The sequence below is a fragment of the Lynx canadensis genome, chromosome A2 (assembly GCF_007474595.2).
Source record: "Lynx canadensis isolate LIC74 chromosome A2, mLynCan4.pri.v2, whole genome shotgun sequence".
Lineage (NCBI taxonomy): Eukaryota > Metazoa > Chordata > Mammalia > Carnivora > Felidae > Lynx > Lynx canadensis.
The window spans coordinates 82,347,276-82,371,461 of NC_044304.2; the positions used below are offsets into that span (position 1 = coordinate 82,347,276).

Sequence of the window (24,186 nt, forward strand, 5' to 3'; positions counted from 1 at the left end):
GGAAAAGCATCATTGCAAACATCTCTGACAATGATCTCTAGGCCTATCTGAGTTCCCCTTTCACTTCTCATTCTTCTCTATCCTTCATCTAATTATTGCTGATTACTGAACTGGAGGACCATTTCACAACACAGGTGTGGTAAGCAGAATAATGACTCCTTAAAGATGCTCACATCCTACTTCCTGGAACCTGTGAATGAATGTTACCTTACATGGCAAAGGAGAATTCTCAGATCTGATTAAACTAAGGGCCTTGAGACTGGGAGATTATCTTCAATTATTTAGGTGAGCTCATTGAAATGACGAGCGTCCTTAAAAGTGTAATAGGAAGACAGAAGAGGAGGGTGAAGGGGAGATGTGACACTAAAGAATGGCCAAAGAGATACAATGCTGCTGGCTTTGAAGATAGAAGGGGACCAACCAACCACAAGCCAAGAAATGTGAATGGCCTCTAGAAGCCAGCAAATCAAGGGTATAGATTCTCATCTAGAGCTTCTAGAAAGTAACACAATCCCATTGACACTTTGATTTTAGCCCAGCAAGACCCATGTCAGAGTTCTAACCCACAAAGCTGTAAGACAGTAAATTTGCATTGTTTTAAGTCATTAAGTTTGTGGTAATTTGGTATAGCAACAAGAGAAAATTAATACAACAGAGTAAAACCTAAAAGAGATACATATATTAAAAGTAATTGGTAACAGGCTTGGAGGACAGACCCAAGAGTCTGAACATGTAGGTAGCACAAGCTCCAGAATGAGGAAAAGGAACACATAGAGAAGAAATAATAACTCAACAACAACAAAAAAAAATAGAAGAAAATTTACCTAAGATGAAGAAACACTTGAGTTTGCAGACTGAAATGGTTCACTGAATCTGACGCCAGATTAATGAAGCACATAGACTCCTAAACACATCTAGGTGAAATTTCCAAACTCCGATGTTAAAAAGCAACTTTAGTAGCTCCTGCACTGAAGAAACATGATTACTTACAAAGAAAAGAGGAACAGAAGAACATGAGATCTTTCATCTGTGATACTCTAAGCTCAAAGAAAATAAGGTAACATCTATAGTAACTTGAGAAAAAAAAGTACAGCAACTAAAGTAACTTAACTCTACCAAAATATTATTCCTCTATCCAGGCAAAAGAAAGTCATTTTAAACATACAGAAGTTCTGAATAGGTCCTATCCATGCATCCTAATTAAGGACAACATTTGAGAAATTACTCTAACAGGATCATGGGGATTCAATCAAGGCAGATATCTCAAAATAGGGAGAGAAAAGGAGAAAATAAAAATTAAGAAGTAAATCCTGCATAATATACCTAAATATAAATGGACGATGATCACATTTTTGGAAATTTGTAATAGGTGTTCAAAACAAATTTGTGTAAGACAAGAAAACATTATATGGAAAATCTAATACCGGCATGGACTTTAAACTATATGTTGGTTAAGTTCAGGTTCTAGAGGGTGGAGAAAAGGTAGGGAAATAAAGACATTTTAAAGGTCTGAAAGGGGCACACCAGAAAATGGGTAAACAGGATCATTTTAAAGTCTACCTTTCCACGGGATTAGATTATTGGGCAAGTGTTGTGGTCAAGGTGTAGGCGTAATAGTATAATGAGGATATTTTTAAAATATCACCTAATGTATAGTCTCTCTGAGCTATTCAGAATTTCTTTTTCTTCCCATTTAGCTTTTCTGCCACTAACGAGAGACTATGAGTCTTATCTGTCAAAGAAGAGTAGATTTGGTGTTGTCTAGAAAAAGAAATATTTTGGGGTAAATAAAAAGAAAGATATAATGCAGAGTAAATTCCTGCAAGATAAGATGGTGTGATTGGGAGAGAAATTCAAAGGGGGAAATATTCAGGTTTAAGACACTGCGTGGTTCATTCAGGGATTCAGCACCACTGTCTTCAGGTTTGGTTTGGGTGTGATGTGGTAGTGATGAGCAAAGGGAAACCACAGAAAAGTTCAAGGGAGCCCAAAGGAGAAGAGGCCTCTGAACTGCTTTAGTTTAGCACTTTGGGAGAGATGTTTCCTGCAGAGTGGCTCCACGTCTCCACTGGTGGGTCAGAACAGAGATAGTGAATAAAAAAAATTGGCAAATACCACTCCAAGACTCCCCTGTGGTATGGATGTCACCAAAAGTCCAAGTATTCCCCAGTGGGAGATTTGGAAAACAACTCAAGAGTAGAGAACCAGGAGGCCTGCAGAGTCACTATGGCTTCCTCATCTGTAAGCTGTGGTAGAGACAGCTTAACCCAAACACTGGAAGGAGAGTCCTATTGACAGATGCCAGTGTAAGGATAGGACAGTCAACTTAAAAATATGAAAGTCTACAACCATTTGGGAACATAACCAATAACTATTAACATTAAAAATATACATATACAAATGCACATGTTCTTTGGCAAAGTAATCCCGCTTAATATATATCTCTATATATGGGAATATATCCTCTATAGATAGATAGATAGATAGATAGATAGATAGACAGAAATATATCCTCTAGAAAAAAGGTGTTATGGTATAAGAATACATGTATAACAATATATATTGCAGTATATGTAATAATAAAGCCCTGAAAATGGTTTTAATGCCTAACAATGAAAATATGATTAAGTAAATTGTGGTTATCATTACCATGGAAAACTGCAGTTTAAAAACAATGAATTAGATGGGTATCTATTGAACTGAAAAAGATGCTCATAATTACTACTCAAAGAGTAATCCAAGTTGCAAAGTAATATATATTGTTAATCCTATCTTTAAAAAATAAGCAAACACCAAGTTCTCTTAGATATATGCATATAGCTTTGCATATAATTATATGAACATGAAAAAAGGATGGAAGATGTACAATGTATTGCCAAATTTGATTACTTAAGGATAGTAAATTTAGATGGGGTGGAAGAAGTCGTGTTTATGTATCTCTGCATTCATTGGCTGTCTATTATATTTATAACTTTAAAAATTAATAAAGGTAATTTACAAGGAGTTAATTAAAGTTGAATGCTACCTTTGTCTCAATCAGTTGCTTAGATCAATGTTTTCCCTGCATGCATCAATCTCAGAGGGCCATATTAAGGTATCTATAAGAATTAGGAAGCACAAGAACATGTTACCAGCTTTCATGGTTTTGCCCTTAAAAAGAAGACTTTATTAAAAGAATATGGATGCAGTCTTCCAGCTGATTCCTCATAAAGAATTGACCTTTGTAAATATGTGGGAAAGAAGCAGCAAGAAAAGATACCATTGCTCTCTTGAGATGCTCATTGCTGTACCTTATTACATATAATTACCAATACACGAAATACACTGCTCTCAGGTGTTTCCAAATGTCATGTTGTATTTGAAAAGTTAAAATGCAAGGTCATGTTCTGAAATATTCACTCATTCAATATTCACTTAGTCAACATTTATTAAGCACGCAATTGTCAGGAACTCAGGACAGAAGAATGAACAAGAGAGGCATGATCCCTGCTCTTGTGGACCTCAAAATATGTCAAGATGTGTAATCTTTAAACAATTTTAAGTGTGATGAATGCTTTCCCAGGCAAATCTGTGATATTATGCATATGCATTCACCTAATTTAAAAAAAAATTTTTTAACGTTTATTTATTTATTTATTTATTTTTTTTTTTTTTTTCAACATTTATTTATTTTTGGGACAGAGAGAGAGAGACAGAGCATGAACGGGGGAGGGGCAGAGAGAGGGAGACACAGAATCGGAAACAGGCTCCAGGCTCCGAGCCATCAGCCCAGAGCCTGACGCGGGGCTCGAACTCACGGACCGCGAGATCGTGACCTGGCTGAAGTCCGACGCTTAACCGACTGCGCCACCCAGGCGCCCCACGTTTATTTATTTTGGGACAGAGAGAGACAGAGCATGAACAGGGGAGGGGCAGAGAGAGAGGGAGACACAGAATCGGAAACAGGCTCCAGGCTCTGAGCCATCAGCCCAGAGCCTGACGCGGGGCTCGAACTCACGGACCGCGAGATCGTGACCTGGCTGAAGTCGGACGCTTAACCGACTGCGCCACCCAGGCGCCCCTCACCTAATTTTATATAAAGAGTCAAGGAAAGCCTTTTTTCCCCAATGTGCTACTGACCTGAAACTTGAAAAAGAAATCAAGAGACTTTTTTCAGAGGAAGGTAATGGAGAAAAAAAAAAATCAATAAACAAGGGCTTAATTAGGCAAAGCCTTAGAAACCATGCTCAGAATTTGGGGCTATATCCTAAAAGCAATGAGAATACGTTGATGTATCTTAATCAAGGAGACAACACAACCAGATTTTCATTCCCCACAAAGATTCCCCTTAACTATTCTGGGGTTTTAAGAATGGCAAGAGTAGATATTTACAGATCAGTGGGGAGTTATTTTTGTGCTCCAGATGAGAGATGATAGTGGCATGGGCATGGAATGAGTGGACTGAAAAATATTTAGAGGGTAGATTTGGTATGATTAAAAAAAACTGGACAGATAAGAAAAAAAATGAGACGTCACAGTAAACCTGGTGGCAAAGCCATTCACTGAGATAGAAAATATGACAGAAGGAGCAGGACTGTGTGGGGAGATAGGGGAATATGTGTATTGTTTTGGGCACACGGAGACAGAGGTCCATGCCAAACTCACAACGGACATGTCATGTCAACGGGTGCTTGGCTGGAGAGAATCAATTCAAGAAACAACAGAATATGGCTAGACTGTATTATAATTTATGCCAGGGGAGTGAATGAAATTGCCTGGAGAGGCAGTGTAGCAAGTGGAAATCGGAATCCCTAGAGCAGCTGTCTGAGGAATTCCCACATTTAAGAGTCAATGAGAGGGGCGCCTGGGTGGCTCAGTCAGTTGAGCGGCCGACTTCGGCTCAGGTCATGATCTCGCGGTCCGTGAGTTCGAGCCCCGCGTCAGGCTCTGTGCTGACAGCTCAGAGCCTGGAGCCTGCTTCAGATTCTGTGTCTCCCTCTCTCTCTGACCCTCCCCCGTTCATGCTCTGTCTCTCTCTGTCTCAAAAATAAAATAAACGGTAAAAAAAAAAATAAAAATAAAATAAAAATTAAAAAAAAGAGTCAATGAGAGAATGATTAGGAAAGAACAGTCAGGAAAGTAATAGGAAAACCAGTTGATCTTCATGCCATAGAAGCCAAACAAAGGACAATGAGGAGGAAACACTTACTACCTTTGGCCAAAGCTTCTAAATAGTCCACAATATAAGGGCATCAAATCTACTGAAATTAATGACACGGAGGAGGTCACTGGAGTTATTAGCTACCAGTTATGGTAGTAGTTATAGTGGAATGGTGGGTGCAGAAACCAGGTGGGAATGGACTAAAGAGTGAATGAAAATATATAATATGCTGACAGAGAATTCATTCAAGAAGCTTAGATATGAATAAATATACTTTTTTTTTTTTTTACTTTGAGTCTTTGGAGATGTCTACAATTATATTTATTGATGTGCCAGAGATTATGGTGACAATTTCTCTCAGTTTGTCTAACATGTGTTTAACTCATTCATTCCTTTATTCTTATCTAATGGATTAATCATTACATTAGCAAACACGAATTTAATACCTACAATGTGCAAGATACTTGAAAAGAGGTTAATAGGGGAGAGAAGAATTTTATCAGGCTGGGTTGATAGGAAGTAATCAACTAGTAATGAACTGTAGTCAACTGTAAGTAATCAACCAGTAATGAACTGGGTTGATAGGAAGTAATAAGTAGCACCTACTTTCTCTATCTGAACAAAATAAGAGAAAAAAATGAGTAAGGCAAATGGAGAACTGTAACATTCCCATATTTACTATTCATAAAGGCCAATCTATGGATGTAATTTATGGTCAGAGTCAAGGGCTTCTGGTGAAACCCACAATCAGGCAAATTGTATCCACAGGCAGCACAGAACCAGGGCAGGCTGCCCATGCAGGGGCAGAATCTATTTTCAGAAGATGGATGTAGAACATTAAAAGGAAGAAAAAGAGGAGTTGAGTCAAGCAGGCCCAAATATCCTTCTAAGATGCATCATTCAGATAAGTCACGCCCATTCTGTCTGGGTAGCGTAGGTTAAGGTGCCAGGAGAGTGCAAATTAAGTACCTTCTTTGACATGTAAGACAACATGGTGGATAGAGAGGAAGTACCTCCCCCCAACTCTAGGTAACTACATACAGTACTATCATAATGATTTACTAAGTGATATTCAATGACACTAAAGAGTTATATACAAATTTCTAGGATGGCAATATAGCATATGGAAATAATAGTACCTAAGGCAACTGTCTGAAGAATTCCAATACTTAGCACTCAGCTAGAGAAGGAACTGGCATTCCATTTCCTATATTACTATGACAGTGTTGTTAATTAATTAATTAAACATTTGTTGAGACCCTACTAAGTGCCAGGCACTAGGTTAGGCAGTGGGTAGTCAAAGAGAATGTGGTCCAAATGGTATGCATTGTTAGTTTGCTAGGGCTGTCATAACAAATACCACAAACTGGATGCCTTAAACAATAGAAATGTGTTATCTTACAGTTCTGGAGACTAGACATCCTAAATTAAGGGTTTGGCAGGGCCATGATCCTTCTGGAGGCACTAGAGAAGGATCTATTCCAGACCTGTCTGCTAGCTTCTGGTATTTACTTGGTTTATGGTAGCAGAATTCCAGTCTTCATATGGCGTTCTTACTGTGTACATGTCTGTGTCTCGATTTCCCCTTTTTATGAGGACACAAGTCATACTGGATCAGGGGCCGGCTTACTCTAGTATGACTTCATCTTAACTAATTGCATCTACAATGACCCTATTTCCAAATAAGTTTGCTTTCTAAGATTCTGGTGACTTGGACTTCAGTATAGAAATTGGGGAAAGGGCTCAATGCAACTACTTACATAATATATTAGGTGAGTTCAGCTTACAATTCACTGAACAGTCATGCTACCTCATAATAGTTTCCCTGCTTCATAAGAAAAATAGAAGATAACTTTACTGCATTTTGGATAATATGATTAAGTCTTTCTTCTGTGAGGCTTATTATTTTTAATCAGATATGTTGGGTAATGTATAAGTAACTGAGAATGTACCCATTAAGAACAGAATGGATTTAAAAAAAAATAGACTAGTTTTTAAAAAATTTTAAGTTTACAGCAAAATTAAAGAAAAGTATAGAGATTTCCCATATATTCCCTGCGTACCCTCCATGCATAGAGCCTCCCCATTACAAATATCCCCCACCAGTGTGGTACATTTGTTACAACTGATGAACCTACACTGCCACATCATTATCACCCAAAGACCATAGATTAAATTAGGGTTCACTGTGGATGATACATCTTATGGGTTTAGACAAATGTATAATGCTATGTATATTCCATTATAATATCATACCAAGTTTCACTGCCCTAAAAATCCTCTGTGCTCTGCCTATTCATCCCGGCCTCCCCTTCTAACTCCTGGCAACCACACTGATGCTTTTACTGTCTTCATAGTTTTGCCTTATCCAGAATGTCATATGGTATAGAGCCTTTTCAGATTGGCTTCTTGCACTTAGTAATGAGATGCACTTAGTAATATGTATTCAAGTTTATTGAATGTATTTTAATGGCTTAGAGCTCATTTCTCCTTAGGACTGAAAACATTCCATTATCTGGATGTACCACCCAAACCGATATTTACTAATAAAAGGATGGGAAAGAACAGATCTTACATGCCAACCAAGGGTGCACGTATAGCCACTCCTGTTGACATGCCTCTCTCTCCTCTCACGGACTTCAGCTTAGACAAGCATGGGTGTAGATGTGCCCGCACACAGACCTCATATATGTCAGATCTACAATTTGGGAAGTCCTGGACTATTTAAATTTCGACTAAGAAGGGACCAAATAATCCAGGTATATGCTTTACTTTTAGAGCACTGTGAAGCTATTTCTTGATTGAAAATAGCCATGTAGAATTGTCCTTTTTGACTTCCAAGACAAATTTCTCAGCCTGGTCTTATTGTTAAATCTAAACATGAATTTTTGGATATGTAAATGTAATTTTTTCCTAAGATGCTTGCTGCTGAAGTGAACAGACTTTATCAAACACTGACATTTTTTCTGAGTATTCCATTTTGCATTTCTAGGTCACTTAGATGCCTTATGAACCAGAGCAAGGCATGTTTTGTTTTGTATCACTAACAATAGAATCAAAGAATATTTCAATAAAGAAGGAACATCTCTTTTTAAAGAATGATAATGATAAAAAAAAATTTCCTTTGACCAGAACTGTTGAATTTCCTAGAAGCTCTACAAAGACATTGAGACACAAAACAGACATTGACAATGTAGTCTTATAAAGGAGGACCTATAAAAAACCATATTTTACGTACACCTTTGCTGTTGTGAAGGTTTAAGAAATATAATTTCTTTCCTCTTTCCTAATGTAATGGTGTTTTGTTGGATTTAGCAAATGCTTTTCTTCTTCACATAAGAAAATAAGAAAAACCCAAATATCTGTACATTGTAGAGGGACTGCAAGCCATTTAATTGGAAGAGAATTAAATGTATGCATTTTTACATAATTCAGTCCACCTCACATAAATTCTATAGCTCTGGTCTAGTCTAAGGTGTTGAGATACAACAATATGTATTGTTGCCATTCCATTTGCTTACACATTTATCGCCCTACAAATATCTAACACATTGCCTTTTGGACACAAGACTAAGAATAAATCAGAATGCCATTGTTTTGAATGCCCCACTCAGTTTTATTAAAGAATAATCAGAAACCAAGATAAATCCATTTCAAGAAGAATGCGTTTTATATGTTATCCATATTTTCACTTGACATGGTCTATGCATATAGTTAATGTTGAAATTTATGTAATTGCCATCCTTCGAAACAAGGGAAAAACAATGTTTTTAAGCTAGACAGGAAATTGTTGATTTTATTTCTTGAACTGTCATAAAATTTGAATTTCCAAAATTTGGTTTACCCTGTGAGAGCTCTGGGATTTATATTTCTAATGGCTATGTGACAAATTTTAATGAATCTAATCATTTGTTTCCCTCCTGTCTTCATATTATTTCTTTAGAAATAAGCATAGCTAGAGAGCATTTGAGGGAAAAAAAAAGATTGTGAGGAACACATTTGTAGTTGATAAGAAAAGAGAATAGGAACAATCTGAGATATTTTTTTTCTTTTGATTTTTGTTTAGTGCTTCTAAGGTAACAACAAACACACTCCACAAGAAACAGAAGAACATAATTGCTAAGGCTGGTGTCAGACTGCCTGAGTTTGAATCTGTTCTTTACAGTCTGAGGTTGGGGAAATTATTTAATCACTCTGGGCATGTCTCACTTTCCTTAAGCATACAATAGGGATAATAACATACCTCCGTATAAGCACTAGATGTGGCATGTATATAAATTGCTTAGAACAGTAGGTGTTCAGTAAATGTTATATATTATTATCAGTGAATTCTACTACTTCAAAAACACTAAGTAAATCACATAGTGAAATCAGTCAAGCAGCCTAAATAGTCTTTCCCCACAGAAACAAGAAGTGTAGTCAAGTTTGTATAATTTTAAAGATACTACTTTTTTTTTTAATATCCAATTTCTGGGGCACCTGGGTGGTGCAGTTGGTTGAGCATCTGATTCTTGGTTTCGGCTCAGGTCATGATCTCGTGATTTCATGGGTTTGAGCCCCGTGTCAGGCTCTGTGCTGACAGTGCAGAGCCTGATTGGGATTCTCTCTCTCTTTCTCTCCCTCTCTTTCCGCCCCTCCCCCACTCACATACGCTCTTCTCTCAAAATAAATAAATAAACTTTAAAAATGCAATTTCTAACAAAAGAGATACACACAAAGCTAATATTTCCTTTTAAAAAGGTGTTTACATAAATTGAGTTTTCCTTCCTTAGTTGAGACATGTTGTGTGGTTAAGTGATTTAAAGGAAGAAAATTCTGAGGATTTTCAGAATCCACACTTTTTTTTTTCAAGTTCTGTATTATTCCTGTAGAGTCCTGCATTTGATTTTGCTGGGCACGAGGGGCTGCTACCGAGCAATGAACTTGGCAGCACTTTGGCACCGCTGAGGGTATAGACTGAAAGCAGAATCAGAGGCTTAGCCCCCCGATTTTATATTAGCCCAATGCTTAGTCTCCTCATACATTACTAGGGCAACCTTGGTTTTCAAGTCTTTTTAGAACAGATTGCTTCTCACTTTCATTTCTGCTCATTTGTGGTAGTGACCAAAGTGGTGGAGCATGAAGATTTACCTTGCTTTCTTGCAAACTCAGTAATCTCATCAAAAAGTGTATTTGTTATACTAATACAAGGTCTTATTGCATTTTAGTGGGGGAGGGGGCTGTCAGAGCATGGTCCTCCCTTCACTTCTAGAAGCTGAAGTTCTTAGTTAAAATTTGAACCACAGGGTCTTATAAATGAATGAACATTTCAAGGGTTGACTCTTAGATAAGAGACAAACATCGTTTCAATTGATTTTCTATTATGACCATACTATAGATTATATCCTATAGTGAAAGTGGAGAGCATTCTGTCTTCAGAAAGGAAGCAATCATGTAGTGGCCACCTGTGTTCTATGTAGCCAGTAGATTAAAAGAAGTCAAGATTATAGCTTCTTGATCACAGAGTGCTCTTACCAATTTTCCTAAACCTTCTAAAATAAAAAGAAGGATTATACTATGGGTGCTAAAATGTTTGCATTTTAAATGATTAATGAATTTTTACTCATCATTTAAAAAACTAATTACTTTTTTGATGTAGTAAAATATGCACATGGACGAAATCCAAAAGTACAAAGGGAAAACACAACACAAAGTAGGCTTCCCTCCTGTTTATACTCCCTGTGCTGTAGCTAGCCAGTTAACAAAGAAGATTACTTTTCTGCTTTTTCAGAGATATTTCTATATACACTGATTACTGACTTGCAGTGTTTCTTTTTAACTTCTTAGTTCTCCTAAAGTGTTTCTAAGTTCTAAAAAAATGCATTATATAAATTCTTTTTAAAAGTTTTTATTTAAATTTCAGCTAGTTAACATACAGTGCAATATTAGTTTCAAGTGTACAATGTAACGATTCATCCCTTCCATACAACACCTGGTGCTCATCACAGGTGCACTCCTTAATCCTCATCATCTCTTTAACTCATTCCCCCACTTTCCTCCCCTCTAGTCACCATCATTTTACTCTCTGTCGTTAAAAGTCTGTTTCTTGGTTTGCCTCTCTTTTTCGCATCTTTTGCTTGTTTGTTTGTTTTGTTTCTTAAATTCCACACGGGAGTGAAATCATATGGTATTTGTCTTTCTCTGACTTATTTGGCTTAGCATAACACTCTCTAGCTCCATCCATGTGGTTGCAAATGGCAAGGTTTCATTTTTTTATGGTTGAGTAATATTCCATTGTATACATATACACCTCTACTTTATCCATTCATCAGTTGATGAACCCTTGGGCTGTTTCCATAATCTGGCTACTGTAAATAGTGCTGCAGTAGATATAGGGTGAACATATTTCTTTGAATTAGTATTGTTTTATTCTTTGAGTAAATACTTAGTAGTGCAATTGCTGGATCATAGGACAGATATATTTTTAACTTTTTGAGGAAGTTCTTTACTGTTTTCTACAGTGGCTGCAAGAGTTTTCACTCCTAACAACAGTGTATGTAAGTTCTTTTCATATAAGATATGTGAAAGAGATGAGGTGAATGAGAAGAGATGGCCCTTAGACACGGTGGTAATTTATATATAATATATTTATGTAAAATTATATGTATATAAAAATAAACTTAGAATAAAATATTAGAATTAGGGAAAGTTAGGGTAATGATTAACTGAGCTTATGACCAATTGAGGAAAGAGAAATTCCCAGTCCTTTCAAGAAATGACCTTTTATCTGTAAAATTTGTAACCAAATTGCATTTCACCTATTCAGGAAGATAGGCAGGGAAATGTGAATTACTAAGAAAACATGTTCGATACCCCCAAATTATTTTTAATCTATATCTAAAACCCTCAGTTGGTTATAGTTTCTTTGAAGCACTATAAGAACAATATGTGAAATTAAGAAAATAGAAAAGTCAAGGTCTAACCACAAGCAGAAGATGACAAAGAAAAAAAATCCAAGATTTAAAAAACTAAATTGTAAAGATTTACTAGAAAGATTAGTAGAGGGAATTATTTCCCATTAATAAGGGAGAAGAGCTGCCTTAATAAGTGTATCTTCTTTCTGCAATATTTCATTTTTAACATTTTAGTAAAAGGAGACTAGAATAATGGCAATAAAATGAATCCCCATAACTTTGAAACTGTATACGTCATTTGATTTTAATAAATGTAATGAATTTGGAAGATGTTTATTATATAGAACCAAGTCCCACAAGCCCTCAACTAACTTTGGGTGAGAGAAAGTGATATAAGTATTGAAAATATTCAAAGACCAAAGCAAGATACAAATGAAATATAGGATATAAATGTGCAGAATCTTTTAGATCTTGCTTTCAAAATTCTGAAAATATTCCACGAGACTAGTACTATGTAAAACATAATAGCCCCTTGTGAAGTTTTAGGAACATCAAAAGGTCTGAAAGAGAAAAAGAAGAAGCCTTTATTTCATTTTGATCTTGATAATTCAAGTGCTATTCTTTGGGGCCAAATTGAAGTCAAGGTATTATTCGATGAGAGCAAGAAGTCAATTAGGAGGGAAAATATGAGGCTGCTATTCCCAGCAATGAAGCTATGTAGAAGGAATGAGTGCACACAGAGACCTTCCCTCTTCAGGAACAAAGTCCAGGCCTCACCCAGAAATAACTAGAGCACTCTTTGGCAATAAAGAAGCTGAGATTTCACACTGAAATTATCGTCACTGCTTATGAGGAGAAACAGGAGACAAGAAAATGGAACACAGAGCGAAAATCAGACCTAGAGAGAATGGACGGCTATGATTAGAAATACGATTAAGCTTTAAGGATGCCTGGAGCACATGAAGCCACTTAAATATTGCATCCTGTCCTCAGGCTTCTGCAAGTGCTATACAAACCTGAGAGTTACCCTGGTTGTTCTTGCTCTGCACTCCTTGTTCGTCTATCAAATCTCTCTCTCCTACACATCACATCCTACACAGCTCAGAGAAGTAGAAAAATGCTCTCCACAAAGGTTGAGTGCGAGATCCCTAAAATGCTGAATCAGTTTGAGGGCACGAAGAGGTTCAAATAATGCATCGTTTTTAGTTTAATAGCAAAGTGAGCTGGCCTTGACTTGAAGTGACATTCCTGAAACTACTCATGATTTCAATTTTCCCCCCAGTGCTGTAGATAAAATTACTACTGTAGTTCATAACCATGAGCTCTAAAGTGATTATCTTATTACTTTATAATCACACTCAGAGCATTTTACAATTAGGGCAGTTTTAACTTTCAAATAATCCTTTTAAGAAAAGATGCTCCCCATTTGTAAAGGGAATATCTAATTTTAGAAGGTTGATTTAAAATAGACCCAGAAATGTGCCCCTCCAATGGAAAGATAAACCCTACTACTGTGTTTGGGAACAAGATCATAAAATTAAGCCTCCTCAGAGTGAAAAAGAAAAAAAAAAGATAAAGATCTGAGTGGATACACACATCACAGTCTCTGTGAACCCACACAAAAATAAGCAGGGGATAGGCGGCGTTGGGGTGGTTTCAGAGTGGGCTATTATTCACAGGAAAACAGCGAGATTCACTACGGAGGACATAATTCTTTTGACAGTGACAGGACCTCATTCACAAAACCAGGACTGATGGTGCAGGCACAGTCAGCGTGCCAAGCGGCACAGGACCTGGATGCGGGTCCCTAATGGTGAACTGAGATCATTGCTGAGGACACTCGGTGATCACATAAGGGACACTCTGTTTGCTCTCTGGGAGATGCAGTTCATTTGCACTAATTGCGGGCTTGGGGGCCTGGAGAAGGCGGCTCTGTGTACACATACTGTATTCCCTTTGTTGGTGAAGGTAGCTCTCACGGGCCCTGTTCCTCCTGGCATTGTGTGTGTATGTGTGTATTAACAGAGGGATTTAGCTGCCTTTAAAATATATGTGCATTTCTAATTCTTTGCACTAGACTTACTAATAGCTGGTGAGGGGAAGCTACAATATAATGGTGAATTACTTTCCGGAAAAGTTTAGCGTATAATTCATGAAATAAAAGAAATCCAAGAAAGCTTAACCCAATTACTATGGTTTATAGGATTTTCTTTTCTTCAGAAAAGTTCAATCTTAAACAAAACTATGTACTTTTTATCCACCTATTTTATTTTATTTTACTTTACTTTAATTCCAGTACAGTTAACATACAGTGTTATACCAGTTTCGGGTGTAAAATATAATGATTCAACATCCACCTATCTATTTTTGGTATTTTCACAGAGAAAATGAAAAATTCTTATATCTAAGAATATACATTTAAAATATACTTCTACATAATTTTCTTTAGTTATCAAATAACTTTTGAGGGAATGGAAGATCAAGAATGTCCTATCATTTGGGGCACCTGGTCGGTTAAGCAATCGCCTCAGGAGGTTAAGCAGCCAACTTATGGTTTCAGCTCAGGTCACGATCTACCAGTTTGTTTGATGGAGCCTTGAGTGGGGCTCTGTGCTGACAGCACAGAGCCTGCCTGGGATTCTCTCTCTACCTCTCTCTCTGCCCCTCCCCCACTCGTGCTTTCTCTCTCTCTCTCTCTCAAAAATATATTAAAAAAAAAGCATGTCAAATCTTTCAAACTTAGAAGGAACACATGTTGAAGACCCTCAGCAGTGTAAAATGAGCATGAAATAAAGCCAATCATGTTGATGCAGTAAAGCTTTGACATTCTCTTAGAGGTTTGGTTGACTAAAGAATAAAGATTTACGAGATCTTGAGATATTTAAAGATATATACTAATCACTGACACAGCTAAACAAAAAGTAAAATTGCCCTCATCCTGGCAGTGCTTATAATGTATGTGGGGATGCCAGACATACACATTATGAAAAGTGACCTATAAATACCAGGCTAATAAGTAGCTTCCAAATGAGTGAAGGCTGTAAATAGTACTTCGATAATTCAGAGAGAGACAGACTCAATTTTTCATCCTGGGAGTCAACAAGTGATTTCTTAGGAATATCAAAAATTTTAGTATATTTTGACCAAAAGAATAGGAGGTTACAATGTGGAGAAGGCCTTCTCAAACACGTGGATGTGTTTTATGAGTGTGGGATGTGGATCAGAGAAGAGGTAGAGGAGGAGTAGGGACCAAAGCTAACAGAGATGTTTCAGTAAAATGTGGATTGTCCAGGGGGTCTGGGGCAGTAGAAACGGAAGCTCATCCAAGTTTTGGGAAGGATAGTTACGTGATCAAGTGCTGGTTCAAGAATCTTTCATTGATGGAGGAATAATAGGCAATCTGATAGGGATGGAGCCTGGAGGAATGTAGATCAGTTAGGGGACTGTGGTCCACAAATGAGGTGACACAGCAGTAATCTAGGATGGTGATACTTGGAAACAAGAGATTAAAACTACAGGTCCAGGATCTTTTATACCCAATAATATAGAACAAGCCTGGGGGAAAGAAGCATCAAAAAACCCAGAGCTATCTGGGTGAAAAGAAGAATTTGAAAAATCAAGCAAAGGCCTTTCTGAGTTGATCAGCTTGTCTCTTTTATGGGAGAAGAATTTAGGTAGAATGTTGTATTTAAGTTGCCATAGAAATTCCTAGCATGGGGAGTCCAGGGGGCAATAGTTAGAACTACAGCTCTGGAACACACCAGAAAAGTGAAGGCTGCAGGTAAATCTACAGTATTTGAAGCCATGCAGCTGGATGTCAACTCTAACATGATAAAGATGTCTAAATATAGATGAGGTTAATGTCAAGAAAGGTTTCCTGGGGATATGAATTTTAAATATCAGTTTAAAGACAGATTCTCTAAGATGATGTAAAGATATATCATCCTTGCAAGCATTAGATCTAACACCACAGCCACAAATTCAATAAAGGACAAATATAACAGAATACAATGTAATGAAATACACTGAGCTGAAAGACTGTGATTCGACTTGATGGAGGTCAGGAGTCATTTTGTCCTCAGCATGGTTAACAGCCCAGAGAAATGTGGCTGGAGAGAGGATGAGTTCAGGTGTTCCTGGGTCCAGATCTCAACTCTGTTACTAAATTAACTGTTACCTTAGTTAAGCACCTTTTAGCCAAATTTCAGCATATTCTTTGTTAAGTATGCTATGATTATGAGATAAGAGATAAAATACGTACACTATGTCTAGCCCATGTCATGAATTCATTAAAGGAGGGTTGCCACTATTTATTTTATTACATTTTTATTTTTCTAACTTTTAGTAGTAACATGCATAGAACTACATTTCTAAGGATAGAACTATATTGATTCCTACCACCAAACTGACATATGTCAGAAGAGAAACATTTCTGATCTGAGACACTGAAAGATCATTCTATGGCTTTTCTAGGTGATATGGGCTACATCCATCTGTTTGATGTAATTTTGAGCAAAACGGGAACCTAGCATACGGTAGTTCACATAAAATATATGAATATTTATTGATAATGTTAGTAGAGCTCCATGTAGAAATTATATATTTAAAGGTGGTCACCAACTTTACATGAATATGGTCTGAAAATACAAGAAATATATCATTCTAAGTATAAGTTCAAAGGAGAAAAAAGTGAAGAAAATGAGTAACAGAAGTAAATTGAGGACTCCTCTAAAATCTATTATTATTTACATAGAGAAAATAATTCATTTTGGTAAAGTGTATAAGGATTTAAAATTGGTTAGGTTTTATGTTTAAATACATACAGAATATTATAAGAAATAGGATTTTTCTTTATATCCACAGAACTGAATAACCCCAGTTGTAGATGACTTCAAGAAATGAAAGAAATTAGAAACTTTTGGTAGGTAGAAACTCAGAATGCCACTTTTAAAGAGGTACAAGTAAAATAGTGGTCATGCGTCTACACATTGCTGAGTAACATATTTATGCCTCTATTTGGTGCTATAAGATTCAAGATAGCATAGCTGCTAAGATCATGGGTTCTTTATATACATACATATATATATATTATATATATATATAATTTATATTTGTATATAAATATATCTTATATTTATATATATTTCCTATATATAAACTCCAGTTACTGGGCAAATTACTTAACTGTAGTGTACCTCGGTGTCTTAATTTGTAAAATAGTACCCAATCTGTAAAATCTATTAGGACAATTAAATGAACTAGTACATAGAATGAGGTTAGGGAGTTCCCAGCACATGGCAAGCATCCAAAAGAAGTTAAATTTTACATTACTTATTATCAGTATTTTTTGTAATGGAACAGAATTGCCTCAGTAAGCTTTTCTTATGCTCCAAATGTGCCTCATCAATGACACTATTTATGCTCTGAATTGACATCTGATATTAATTAGTATTATAAGCTCTTAGTCGAAATAGGGCAGTGTTAACTAAACTTTAAGCAACAATTTTCTCGGTATTGTTGAAGTTCTTTATATCTGGTGAATGTGTATGGAAAGAAAACAAAGGCAGGATAAAAAGCCTGTGCTGGAAAAAATGTGATGAGGTTCAAAAGGTGAAAAGCTGCACATATGTATATGAGAGGGAGGCAAAGTGAATCCTAAAATTTCTATTGGAGAAACATAAAAGAAAACAAGGTTTTCTAATAAGGGATGACAGAGCAATTCTCTGGTTTGGGGCTGTTTCCTCCATCTTTGAACACTGGGCAAAGAGCTGCCTAATTTATATGTCTCTTCTCCCATAATGGGAAAGAAAAAGACAGCATAACAGCCACTTGCTCAGCCAGGCTTACAGAACCACTGTAAGCATCTGTAAACATCTGTGACATCTACTGACTCTCCAGAAATCCTAGAGTTGGCCTGGGCAATTTTTTCCTATTGTCCTCAGGCTAGGAGGTCCAAGGACAGACCAGTTAGAACTGGTTAAGAAGAGTTCAAACTAACCCATTTTCTTTGTGTCTTTAAACACTGACCAGCCAGAAAAACAAAGCAAAACAAAACAAAGCAAAACAAAAAACAATTCCTCATGTTTAGGGTATAAATGGAAGGGAATGGTGCTTTCTAGATTCACTATGACCCCCAATTAATTTCTAGTTTACAAATCTGTGGGTCAAGAATGCTTCATTTGATTTACCCTATACAGAATAGAAATGAATTAGAAACAAATGATTCAGGCCCAACCAAGGACAAATATTTTATGTTTTTAGCTATCAGGTGTTAACCATTAAGAAACTGTAACTGCACTTTGATCCCCAATTTCTGCTTCTTTTGTGATTATTGCTTCCACTTGGCTAAATCATTTTGTTTTTCATATCAAATATCAACTAAGGAAACTATGTACTATTAATTTAAATCTATTACATCATGAGAAGTAAATATTTTGACAAAGATATTTCAGAATTAAAAAAGAAAAAATCTAATTGCTTGAAAATTATCTGATCATTTCATAGTAAAAAGGTTACATTATGTATCAATAGTGGTTTTTAGCATTTGTATCCAGAAATCAGTTATTGGTAAGATCAGAGCATGTTTTTCACCATTATATTAATGGAGGAGGTTGTTCTCCTCTGAGTAACCAAGATGAAACCACTTTTTACGGTTTTACGCCTTGATTAGCACAGATTAGATTTTGGTTTCCTTATGTTCAAGAAAGAACATTTTTACAGGTATTATGAACAAGGAAGGTAAAAAACAAGCTTATGAAACTTTGATAAAAATAATTGAGCATGGAAATTCAAATACTATGTCACTATAGAAACAGTACAGTGATAATTAAAAATACAGACATCAAAGTACCTTAGTTGTAGGTCATATATTATGAATAATATGTATGCAAGGTGAACGGGTTAACATTTTTTCAAGAGCTTTAACAGAGCTCTTAGATTTTCAATGCCTACTCATATGCTGTTATTAAAAATTAAATAACTAAGCTTAGAGGCTACAAGAATGCCATACTTTTGGTAACATTTAATTATGAATAATATAATGAAAAAAATCATTTTTAGAAATAAACTATTTAGCACTCTATTAGTAATAAGCACAAGAAAATAGCAAAGCCATACCTTGCACAAACACACTTTATATCTGCCTGACATTCTTTATATATATGATATGATAGATCATATATGAAAGAGATAACAAGTTTTCCTTGTTCAAGGGCAGGTGTCTTCACAAAGTCAATGTATAAAGATGCTTTCTCCACATTGTCAGATAGTAAGGGTAGAGGGAAAACTGTATGGACACACTATAGCTGTGGTCATTTTGAGGACTGTATTCATTGAAGTTGTTAACTAAATCATATGACACAACCTCACACAGTTTACAGAACTGTGAGTATAGCAAGATTTCTAAGGATAGATTTTTATCTAACATTAGTTAACAAAGAAAGACCCCAGAACTTTCCACAATCATATTCATGACTTGTAACATTTTCTAAGATGTAGAAACCATTCATGATATTGCCATTAATACTGTGTAAGTGAAACAAAGACTGAGGAACTTGAATGAATTGCTTGATAAGTCAAAATTAAAACAATAAAATGGATACAAGAATTATGTCCTTTCCATTTGATACCATAATCTTCTCTCTGAAGATAACTATAATCATAGGTATACATGTACATATATATAAATGACTAACCTGGTGTTACTACTCCATTTCCATTGACCACAGGCCTCTCTTCCTCTTCCTCCTCAGGAGGCTCTATACTTGCTTTCTCCATGTTGCTTACTGATTTATTCCTCTTCCGTTTTCCTTCAGCACTTGGAGTGGCTCCCGGAAGTATCTGGTCTGTCACATTTAATAATAATGGTGCTGGTTCTGCGGGAGGCTTCGGTGTGCCGTAGTAATTGTCTGCAAATGATACCAAAACATGGATTTAAATATTCTCCTACTGTATGCATAATTCATAAAGATTGGAAATTATATTGATAAATATGCATCCTGTTTCTTACATACATATGTATTTTACATGCATATGATTTTTTTATCCTTTCACATTTTTATATATACCTTTATTTATTGCTTCTATTGAATTGGGCTTTAATGCTTAAATAAGGGTACAGATTTATCTTCATTCTCACCTTTTGCCAAACCAAAATATAGTCATATGCATTCATCTCATATGGCTCATAGCAATTTCTAAATTATTTTTAAAATTTGATAACCTTTTTAAAAATAATGTCTGAATAAGGGTGCAGGTGACTTTTTTTTTAAAGCAAATCTCACAACATTCTGGAAAGCAAAGCACATTGTGCTTTTCTCCAGCTTTCAGAGGGCTCTGGCTGTTGTCCTTGATGCATACAGCACAGCAGCCTGCCCAGAGTGGTATCTCCATGCCAGTTTAATGGTTCACATGGCTACTGACAGTGCGCCTGCTGCCCTAATCATTCTTCAGATTACTACAGCTCTTTTTCCCATAGCTCCATGATTGGAGTGATGGAATATTTGTTTCTCCCATCAGTCTGTCAGACTTCTCAAAGAAGGAGTCTAATTGTTATTTCTCTCTGTAATAACAGCCTGACACATGGTAGGCATAGAATAAATATTTACTAAGTGAGTACCTTTATATATTTAAGGCAAATTATTTATAGTCTAAAATTTTGATCGGTAAAGAACATAATGGTGTTTTATAAAATCAGTGTTATACTTTTAGCATCATCTTCGAAACCCACCTTGGTGTTTTCAGTTAATTGAATAATTTATGCACATATTTGCTACTCATTCATTAAAATCTTTATTTAGTACTGACTCTGCACCCAAACACTCCAATATATGTTTGAGAGAAAACGATGAATATAAAACAATCCTTGTCTTCCAGATGCTCAACAGTGTAGTGTGGAAGATAGGTGCATTTGACATCAAGCAGATAAGTATTATAACAGGAAATAGGACTAAGTACTGCAACCAAGGAGGCACAGAGGAAGAAGCACATTTCACTATCTGCAGAGGCCACTGAAGGTAACTGGGAAAACAGTGTTTTGCAAAAGAAACAAACTTTAACTAGAAGTCATGGGTTCTAGACTTGGCTTTTCTACATAACTACAATTCAAGGAAGTTATTTCTTCATCTATACATTGGAAACAGCACACTTGTTATACCTAAATTCTGGGTTGCAAATAACCAAAAACCAATTCTAGTTAGACTGAACATGACAGGGATGTGCTGAGAAGATATGGGACGATTAGTTGAAGGAAGAAGCTGAAAAATCTTGGGAAAAATGAGCAAAAGCAAAGGAATTCCGTCAAAACACCAAAGTTGCCTCTGCTGGTCCCCAACTCTGAAAGCCCACAGCTCCATTGCCATGGGCACTGCCCTTGGCTGCCACTCCCTCAGCTAGAATGAATCCCAATCTCTGCTCAGGAGCTCTGATCCGCTCATTTCCAGGAAAACTCTCAGGCTGGGTTGTCTCATTGGCTAAGCCTCAGCCAGAGGGTGACCTGACAGATTAGGGCAGGAGAATGGCTGTTCTCCTTTGATTTGGGGAGAGGGAGCTGGAGTCCCACCTTCCACCCATCTCATCTCCAGGAAGGAATGGTCTTGGAGTGTTGGGTCAGCAGGAATGACCAATGTCTACTACACTTGCCCTCATCACTGGATTGCTGTGAAGAAGAAGGATGTATGAAGAAGTGCTTCATAGGCTGTAAAATTGCAATAGTCTTAATGGCAGTGTAAATGTCCTGCTGGCACTAAGTGAATATTCCAAAGGCTAGCTGGAACACTAATGCTGTTGCTCATTTTCATGGATATTCACAGTTGTAAGAGAAATACAAGGGGGAAAAACATCATCATGTAAAGTGGTTCTTATACATGTAAAACTTTTATACAGACGTCTGAAAAGTGGATGATAGACATTTTGCTAAAGGTTACTTTCTAATTTAATTTAGAGCATTTCAAATGAATCAGACCTTTGAATGTTCTTGCTGAATTCTGAGCAAACAAAAACTGCTAGTTACTTCTTAGCAGTCTATTAATTATCATTATATTTCAGCATCCCTAAGGGCTTGCACCATTCTCAGTACACTGCTATGCTTTCTATGGAATCTCAATACTTAACTGCTTATCTAATAAACATAAAGTGAAACTAATAAATCACCCTACATGTCCCAATAAATAACATACTTTTAAGTAGTATTCTGAGAACTTTAATGCTTTCAAATATATACAGTATTAAGAAAAATGGATCACGTTTCAGTGTTATTTTTCTTCCAACTTGTCTCTCATGGTTTAAATCTCCCTGAGGTAGAAACATAACCTTTTATTAATTAGAAATAAATTCATTGCTCAGGCTAAAAATAAATATTAAATAACAGATTCTGTTGAATTTATATTGCTAAGTAATTACACCTATTGGCATGTGATGTGATTATAAATTATGCAGTAATATTCTATTTCTACAATTTGATTTATGAAAATAAGACTACAGATTAAATTTTAGATGTAAAACTGTATGAATCATTAGTTAAAATGTTAAGATTATCTTCATTAGCAATAATAATAACAATTTAGAAGAGGCACAGAAATAACCCATATAGTTACTACACTTGAGACATATAATTTACAGAGAATTTGCTATTATACCAAATCCAATGCATAGAACAAGGCAACCAGAAATACCTAAACTAAGTTGAAGAATTAATCAGGTAGTCAGGTAGCTAAGTCATTGGAACTCTGATAGAAGTCTATAGAAATCCATATACTAAGGGAAAATTGTGCCTGTTAGGTAAAATATCAACATGTTTTCAGAAGAAAATAAAAACCAAAACTGTTTTTAAATACAATTTGGAAAGTGTCCCGTTAAGAATGAAATGCCTCTATGGTACAGTGCCAACGTTTAGAGAATCTAAAATCTCAAAATACAGTAACACTATGGTGTAATGTTTAATGGCACAGATCGTGCAGAAATACACCTGTCTTCGAATCCTTGTGTCCCCTAAACTGGTTACTTCTTTACATCCTTAAATTTTTTTAGTTAAACCAGGAACATAGGGCTGTAAGATGACTATAGTCACAACAGCAACTACAATAACAATTATTAACATCACCACCACCACCATGTAATTTACTGAGCTGGATACTGTAATGGACATTTAACCTATGCACTCTTGGATCAAATGAGGACTAGAATACCTCTTACTCCATAGTGCTGTTTAAGGATTAATGATAACGAAGGAATGTATAATGTGACTGGATCAGAACAGGTCTCCATATATGGTGGCTACTTTGGTTATTTATCACAAAACAGTATGAAATCATTCTGTCTCTACACTTAAAAGAAAATGGGAGGCCCCAGAAATTAGTCTATTTACCAATATTATACATGAAGCCAGTGGAAAACCTGTATCTGTTTGTCTTAGGACCTCATCTCTTCAAAATACTACATTGCCTCTCAAGAGGGGGTGGGGGGAAAAGTGTGATGAAATTTGCATTTCTGCCCTGAACTGACAGTAAGAGAAATTCATTCAAACCCACAACCAATAGGCACAAATGTATCACTTTCAAAAGGGAAAGGTGATAATTGCTACTAAATAATAAAGCTGGAGCAGTTTAGGTGATTTTTTTTCTCTCCTTGCTTCCAAAAATGTGCATATGTGTGCATGCACGCGTGCACGCATATGTGTGTTTTGGGGGGATGAGGTGGGATATTATAGGCGTTTCTAGTACGCTTTTTACTGAATACATCTTGTAAAGAATGACATATTTATTAGCAGTTTCGTGTAAATTTAATATAAAGTTGTATTTTTTAATTGAATACGATGACAAAATCAAATGATATGTAAAATTGCTCACTTAGTTCTATTATAATGACGATCATCTATACATTACATAGTCTTAATTTAATCAATGCCTGGGGTAAAAAAGACAATTTTTTGAGGAATTTGATTTATTCCTCAGCTTTTTAAGTACTTAAAATAATGATTTTCCCCATAAAGTTATAGTTATAAAAGAGTGAAACAGGGTTGATGCACCTATTTATTGTTTTTTTTTTTTGAGATTTTATTTTTTTATTTTTTTTTATTTTTTTTTTTTTTAATTTTTTTTTTCAACGTTTATTCATTTTTGGGACAGAGAGAGACAGAGCATGAACGGGGGAGGGGCA

At 36.0% G+C, this 24,186-nt stretch overlaps 1 protein-coding gene across 1 annotated transcript in view; it reads right to left on the reverse strand.

Annotated features, from left to right (window-relative positions):
- MAGI2 (membrane associated guanylate kinase, WW and PDZ domain containing 2) overlaps positions 1 to 24,186 on the reverse strand; it is a 1,350,333-nt gene that overhangs the window by 480,359 nt on the left and 845,788 nt on the right. Inside the window, 1 exon segment of the mRNA XM_030307841.2 lies at positions 19,728 to 19,940. Coding sequence (XP_030163701.2) covers positions 19,728 to 19,940 — 213 coding nt within the window.